General features: G+C 40.9%; 1 protein-coding gene across 11 annotated transcripts in view; it reads left to right on the top strand.

Moving 5' to 3' along the window:
* dlg3 (discs, large homolog 3 (Drosophila)) overlaps positions 1 to 7195 on the top strand; it is an 85519-nt gene extending 78324 nt beyond the window's left edge. For all 11 annotated transcript variants that reach the window (XM_032528575.1, XM_032528580.1, XM_032528574.1 and 8 more), the window contains 7 exons: positions 640 to 681; positions 865 to 915; positions 2341 to 2442; positions 2534 to 2706; positions 2975 to 3084; positions 3182 to 3273; positions 3994 to 7195. In XM_032528575.1, the coding sequence (XP_032384466.1) occupies positions 640 to 681; positions 865 to 915; positions 2341 to 2442; positions 2534 to 2706; positions 2975 to 3084; positions 3182 to 3273; positions 3994 to 4100 (677 nt within the window). In that variant the 3' untranslated portion in view covers positions 4101 to 7195. The remainder of the gene's footprint in view (positions 1 to 639; positions 682 to 864; positions 916 to 2340; positions 2443 to 2533; positions 2707 to 2974; positions 3085 to 3181; positions 3274 to 3993) is intronic.
* The last annotated feature ends 161 nt before the right edge of the window (positions 7196 to 7356 follow it).

Below are 7356 nucleotides of genomic sequence, written 5' to 3' on the forward strand. Positions count from 1 at the left end.
ACACACACACACACACACACACAGACCTATGTGCGCGCAAACTCAGATTCACAGTACACAAAATGTGCATTCCTAAGGGATGGTAAGAGAGCGTTACACTTATTCTGAATGTCTCATGGGGTCTTTACAATAAATGTTTAGCAGAGATTTGTCAGATAAGGTCACAAGGAGCTGGAATATATCTGTCACCAGAGCAGAGTGTTGCTATGCCTGGTTGGAAACACTTTTCCCTCCAGTTCCCCTGAGTCAGCCAGCTCCTGCCTCCCTCCTGTGGACGGCGTAATGCCTGTATGTTTTCTTTGTCTTTCCCTGATATGAGATCCGCTGCCACAAGCACAGATCTAGCAATAGGAAACATTGGCCAGGGAGTTGGGGGCCATTTGGGATATTGTCACAGGAAACACTTAATTTCCTATTGCTTGCACCTAAAACCACTTCCCTAATATTGCGAGAGCATGGCTGCCACGCCAAACAAGACTTCTGCTTTCTTCTTTATTTATGGTTTTTCAAGTGCTTCTTTACCCCTAATGCTGTTGAGGCAGGTGAAAAATAATTTTCACCAATACCATTATTTATTTGAAGTTAATTGTGGCTCTGTTATTTTTTAAATGATCTGCAACTCTCTCTTGTGGTTTGCAGAATGCCTGACGTCCAACACAAGTGACAGCGAAAGCAGTTCGAGTGAGTCACCTTAATTTCTCATGGTTTGTTTTACCACGCCCACATAGATGAATAGCATTTTACACAAATTTATCTGTGAAATGACGTGTAGAATATTCCCCTTTGCGTTTTATCAGCCTGGACTTCTATGTTTCTTGGAATAAGATGTAAACTTTCTGATGATTTTGCTTTGTGCTATTCCAGAGGGACAGGAGGACACGATTCTTTCCTATGAGCCAGTCATTCGACAGGAAAGTGAGTGAATCACTTCTCCACAATTAAACTAATTAAACTAAATAAAAACTAGGGATGCACAACATTTGATTTTAGCCGATATTCAATATGCTGATATTTTTAAACTTGTGTGTGTACTATATTTATTATTATTACTATATCCATATTACAGAACACCAAGTCTTTCTCCTGTACTACTTTTAACTACTTAATTTTATTTGTTGTGGATACAGACATTAAACAAGACCGACATTTGATTCTTCCAATAATGTATCTTTTAGCTAATGTAGACAGACGTTCACCCCTGGAAAAAAAAGGTGAACTATTTGACTTGGGGGAGAATACATTATATACCAGTGCCACATTTAATTTATAAGTAAAACCAAGCTCCATATGTTTCTGAGCTGCAAACTTGAAGTAATCAACCGTGTTAGTTTTAGTTTTAGTTCATTTGTAGCAAGTGTATGACTTAATGACAGTCCAGTTTAATGCACATATGTGAAAAAGTTTGGTTCATAACAACGAGGAACACAAATATCCTGTTTAGGTTTTATGACTAATCAGGGTTGACGAGATCACTAAAGCAAACCTTGGAGGAGCGGCTTGTCACTAAAATATCAATAGCTGGTCCACCGAAGTCTAAGTTAGTACACCTGCGCTCAAGTTGCTGCAAACTCCGTGCCGGCAAACCCACTTCACTTTCTTCAACCAGCAGCTATCACGCAAGACACGGGAACTTGGCTTGGGTCTCGAGGAGTGGTAACACCGACAGATAAACTGTACACAGACTGCGCTGCTACATTCACAGCCATAGCGTTTCTGCTAACTCACCCACATATGCACGTACACACACACTCACACTCTCCATCTCTCTCTTTTTCTCTCCATCTCTCTTCCCCGCACACTCGCCAGCGTGTGGACTGCGGCTGCCACTGTTTGTGCTGCTGGCTAGTAGTTTGCTCCTGAAATTGTTTGTGAACTTCTGGATGACGGTTTTTCACATGAGTGAGCAAATGGGCGGTGTTAAGGATTTTACACGGCGGCGTCCTCACATTACTTCAACCCTGCACGCATTTCACACCGCAATGCCCCAATGTTTTCATTTTTTCGCGGTGAAAAACGCTCGCACCGCACAGACATTACCGTCTCCACTTTAGCATTTAAATCCTGTGTGGGTGTGTTTGTTGCCCAAAGACAAACACAGTCACACCAGGGCTGCCCTGACACACACTAGGGCTAGACAGAAATAATCATTGGTTGTTGACATCAGGCCATTTTGGCTCATCGGACCAATGCCGATATATAAAGAAATGCCAATATCAATGGGATTGCCTATATCAATGGAATATTGTGCATCCTTACTAAAAATGTGTAGCATAAGTCAAACTATATGCATTGTACATTTCTACATGTATCCTCACCTTAAGTTCTTTGTCTCCAATGCAGTCCACTACACCAGGCCTGTGATCATACTGGGCCCCATGAAGGACAGAGTAAATGATGACCTCATCTCTGAGTTTCCCCACAAGTTTGGCTCCTGTGTACCCCGTGAGTTTACAGCAACAAGCAGATCCAGACTATGCAACAAAACATACCACCCGGGATTTAAAAATAAACTTGTTCCCTTCCCTTTCTGCAGATACGACTCGTCCGAGGCGAGAGAACGAGATGGACGGCCAGGACTACCACTTTGTGGGATCACGAGAACAAATGGAGAAAGACATTCAGGATAATAAATTCATTGAGGCTGGCCAGTTCAATGAGAACCTTTACGGGACGAGCATCTTGTCTGTCAGAACTGTGGCTGAGAGGGTAGGCACTGAGGCTCGTGTTTCTCTGTCCGTTTGGGTTACCACATTGGGTTTGGTGTATTTGGAATGTAACTAGAGGAATGTTAGGTTTCCTGCTAAATCGGAAAGCAGACATTTGTAATTTAATGTTGTAGTTATTAGTTTGCAGTGGTCATTTTTGCAGCATTACAAGAACCACAATGAATCCTATGTGGCCTACTTGTGTGACAAAAATCTAGAAGTTTCCAGTATTTGTTTTTTTAACGAAGCATATCTCTACCTGCCAACAGGGGAAACACTGCATTCTGGATGTGTCTGGGAATGCTATAAAACGACTGCAGCAAGCACAACTTTATCCGATTGCCATCTTTATTAAACCAAAATCCATTGAAGCCCTAATGTAAGTTTGAGCTTTTTTTTTAAATTTGTTTACAGACTGTAGTGAAGATATGAGTGATAAGTCTGTGATACTAACCACAGCTACTTGTCTTTTTCAGGGAAATGAATAAGAGGCAGACGTATGAGCAGGCCAATAAAGTCTTTGACAAGGCAGTTAAGCTGGAGCAAGACTTTGGAGAGTATTTCACAGGTTGGTCTTACTGCCCTTTTGCTTTGTAGGTCTGACGTGGGCTGTGAATAATGATTTTTTTTTTATTAAATGTAGTCTGTCTTATGTTCTCGATTAATTGGTTGACAAAAGCAAAATGAAGAAAACGCCAAAAATATTCAGTTTACTGCAGTCTGTCCATTAAACAAGACAAGCAGTAACATCTCCCAACAGAGAAGCTGGCGCCAGATGTTTGGTAAAATTACTTCCAACAGTAAATCGATTTATGAAAATGTTTCACACTAATTTACTGTCGATCAACTACTTGATGAGTGACTAATCGCTTCAGCTCAAATTGATTTTTTTTGTTGATTTATTTGTAAATTAATCTTGTACTATGTCAAAAGAAGTTTCCCATCACAATTTCTGAAAGCCCAAAGTAACGTCTTCAAATATCTTGTTTTGTTTGATCAACAGTCCGAAATCTAATGATATTACATTAGTAATGCTGGTCCACAATCACAGAAGGCTTGTATCATGTGGACGCGCCGACAGTTTTGTTGTCATTATTTAGAAATCCTCATGGGGTGACAGACACTATGCACTAAAGCTTAAAAACAGATAATTCACATTTGAAAAAAAGCAAATATTTGCTTTGGTTATCAACCGAAAAATGATTATCATAATTGTTGCCGATTAATTTTCTATCTAACTCCAGTTCAGATTAACATATACCTGCCTTTTGTGTTTGTTTTTCTCCAGCTATTGTACAGGGTGACTCACTAGAGGAGATCTACAACAAAATCAAGCTAATCATCGAGGAGCAGTCTGGTCCCTACATCTGGATCCCCTCCTCAGAGAAGCTCTGAGCTCCCCGCCGTCCCCTCTGCCTCGGTGCAGAGCTCCCCTTCTGCCTCCCAGAGACCCCACCCAAGCCCAAATAGCCCCCCTCCTCACCTCCTTTTTGCAGATATGTTTCATATCAAGTTTTAGTGTCATCATTATGTTACTCTCTAAATGAAAAAGAAGTCTTATCACCATTACTGTGACTGTGCACACCCCTGCATGAGTTTCTCAACAAAATCCATTCAAGACTGGAAATGCCATTCCAAAGGAATTTGTCAACTGAAAACAAAAGGGAAAAAGGAATAAATCCTTTTGTGAACTAGGACTGACTGAAGATCAGAATGTTACAGAAATCTGGAGAGAGGAGTTGGGATTCAAAAAGAAGTTGCAGGGAAACAGACAAATCATACCAAGTTGGAACACTTTGTAAATGTTCATCAAATCACATTTAAAAAGACACGCAAGATGAAAAGTGAAGACCAATTAAGGTTTTTTTTCTTTCTTTCTTTTCTAAAGACTGGATAAAAATCAAGCCCCGGTACTGTTCAAGGAGTCATCTCTCTTGTTTATAATGACTGAGCAAATTAGTGGAGCCTACAAACTGGTGATCTATTTATCACAAACCAGCTTGCTGTTTGGTCGTCTGCCAGTTGTCTGTGCTGCAGCTGATAAAGACACCTCGGGAGGCAGATCAAGAGGAAGAAATGCATTGTGAATCTCTACATTTATATTATGAAATCACAAGATAAATGATAAAACCCCACTGAGATTTTCCTACGTATTAAATACTACACATTTTACACTTCACTAGAATTGTCAATTTGGAGGGCTGTTAAATTTCTTTTTTTCTTTTCTTTTTTTTCCTTTTGTGGGATTTTTTGCTTGTGGTTTTTAGCTGCTCTGTGTAAAGGTTGGAGGTAGAGAAGTGTAACTGGGCTCTCTGCAAAACACCAAACTGCCTTACATCAAATACAAATTCTGTTTTGTGACTACCTGTTGTCTGTGAGGGAGCCTGCACACAATTGACAAGGAAAAGAGATGAAACATTCAAATCTTTTCTTACTTGTTTGTGTCATCCAGCTGCCAGGAGGCCCGACTTGAGTGCAATAGTTCAAACGAAGTCTCACCTCTGCAATAGATTAAAACAAAGTCTCGCCTCTGTGGGCGCCTTTTCTCGCCTGCACTTCACCCTTCCTTCCTGTGTAATTAAAGAATTTGGCCATTGGATTACAATTTGGATAGCCAGAGCCTCCTAACTCATGTTGAGCAGCAGACCACCCTATTACACTCTCTGCCTTCCAAGAGGATTCTCTTCCGATTGAATGGTCATATGGTACTGTCCTATCTGCCGCCATAACGGCGGCCTTAAAACGGGTAGAACAAGACAATAATTGTATTGGATGTCCTAACAATTAAAGAGTTAATATAACCTGTTTTGGATTGTCCCCCTGTACCCCTACCAAAAATAACACTAAAGTTGGGTTTGATTAAAACCTACATGCTTTGTGTATCTATACACGTATAAATTCTTAATGAATCTGTTGTTGGAAGGTGCTGCACCACTGTGTTGAGCTCTTAGTGTGTCTAGGGTGAGCTAGACCAGCTCAGGAATCTTTAACGTACAGATACCATTTCCCCTGCGACTGAAAGGGCCGTGTTTTGGCGATGACAGAGTTCATTGCTGTCAAATGTGAACAAGCAAGTACTTCTAGTACAATTTCAACTCTACAGTGTAATCGGGCTGCATTATGTGTCTTCTCTTTTTCATCGAGGCGGTGAATTTGTTCAAGGCCGTCGGGGCGATAACCTTTTGAGTTGGCTGTATGGCATCACCAGGATTGAAATGACCTGCTCCACCCTCCCATGCAGATCTTGGCACTGTATGTTAATGTGTGCATGTGAGAGCGCGTCTGAAGGAGTACTGTGGCCCCTGATCCTGTGAATGGTCTTGCTTTCCTCCTCAGCTTTTCGAAGAGCGCAAGGGATTTTTTAAACATTTTTATTTGTCTTCTCAGAGAGCCAGACCCAACAGGAAGTGGTAACCTAAGACCTCTGGGTCCCCTGCTCTCTCCCACCCACAGAGCACCTGTACCTGCAGGCATTTTCTGAACAGGTGTGCCCACCTGCCAGGCACCACTGCTAAACCAGCTGTCATTACCTGTGTCAAAACCAGAGTTCAGGGAATAACCGAAGGGAACAGAGCCATTTATAAACTGCTTGCAGACTGTTTCAAAGGGTGTGGTAGCTGTACAATGTAAATAAGCCCCCAGCAGATCCCCCTCACCTGTGCTTCATGCATGTGTGAATCAAACTGAGACAAATGTTTTATAGACCACAAATGTCAGGTAAGTAAGTTTGAGCTACTATTGAGATATAATTTCCATACAAATGTGCTGTATTGTTGGTATTTCTCTTCAAATGCCTATTGGAAATTAACTAGTCAGTTGGGAATTCAATTCCCTAAAGTAGGGCCTGTCTACATGTGATTTCTTGTGGAACGTGTCTGGGTGTATAGATTTTAAAAATATATTGTAAAATAATTAAAGAGATGCAGGCAGAAACCTACACAATATCACAGAAACCAGGAGCATTGATCAATACATCATTAGAAGTTTAGAATTGGTCCTCTCTGGTGTTTAGTTGAAATACAGCTGACTGTTAACAATGTGTGTGGTATTTATACCTCAGTCAGCCATGTCAAAGCCCAAAGAACTTGATTTCATTTTGCTCTTTCCATTGAGGTTGTGGTATATAACAAGATGGAACCTGAATGCCTCTGTGTGTGTATAATTGATGAGGGTCTTTGTTCTGATGAGAGAAATGATGACATATATGCTTTTAATTTTGGGGGGGGGTCAGGGTTCTTGTTTGTACTTTTGGGTGATGATGTTTATGTTATAGCACATCTGTGCAGTAAGTGCTTGCAAACATGAACCCTTTGATTGTACAGTAGTTTCTTCCTGTCACTGCAGGTGGTACAGCCTATCAGGACACTTGGCCTCATGGTCTTCCCTGTCCTAGTCATGAGGGAACACAGTCCTGCAACTTTTGTTTGGGTTTTATTTTGGGACTTGACAAGAGTTTATTTGTTTGAAAATAAAATATGTGACTCAGTTATGACCTGCTTGTTATTGCACTTTAAAGCACTCAGTGGCTTTAAAAAAATAATAGAATTATTAAAATGAGACCACTTTTCATTTACTTTTAGAACTTTTATTGCAGTTTTAGCCTTTTTTGACAGGAGATTAGAGAGAAAGACAGGGAGCAGGGGGGGGGGGG

This window comes from Etheostoma spectabile, chromosome 10 (assembly GCF_008692095.1).
Source record: "Etheostoma spectabile isolate EspeVRDwgs_2016 chromosome 10, UIUC_Espe_1.0, whole genome shotgun sequence".
Lineage (NCBI taxonomy): Eukaryota > Metazoa > Chordata > Actinopteri > Perciformes > Percidae > Etheostoma > Etheostoma spectabile.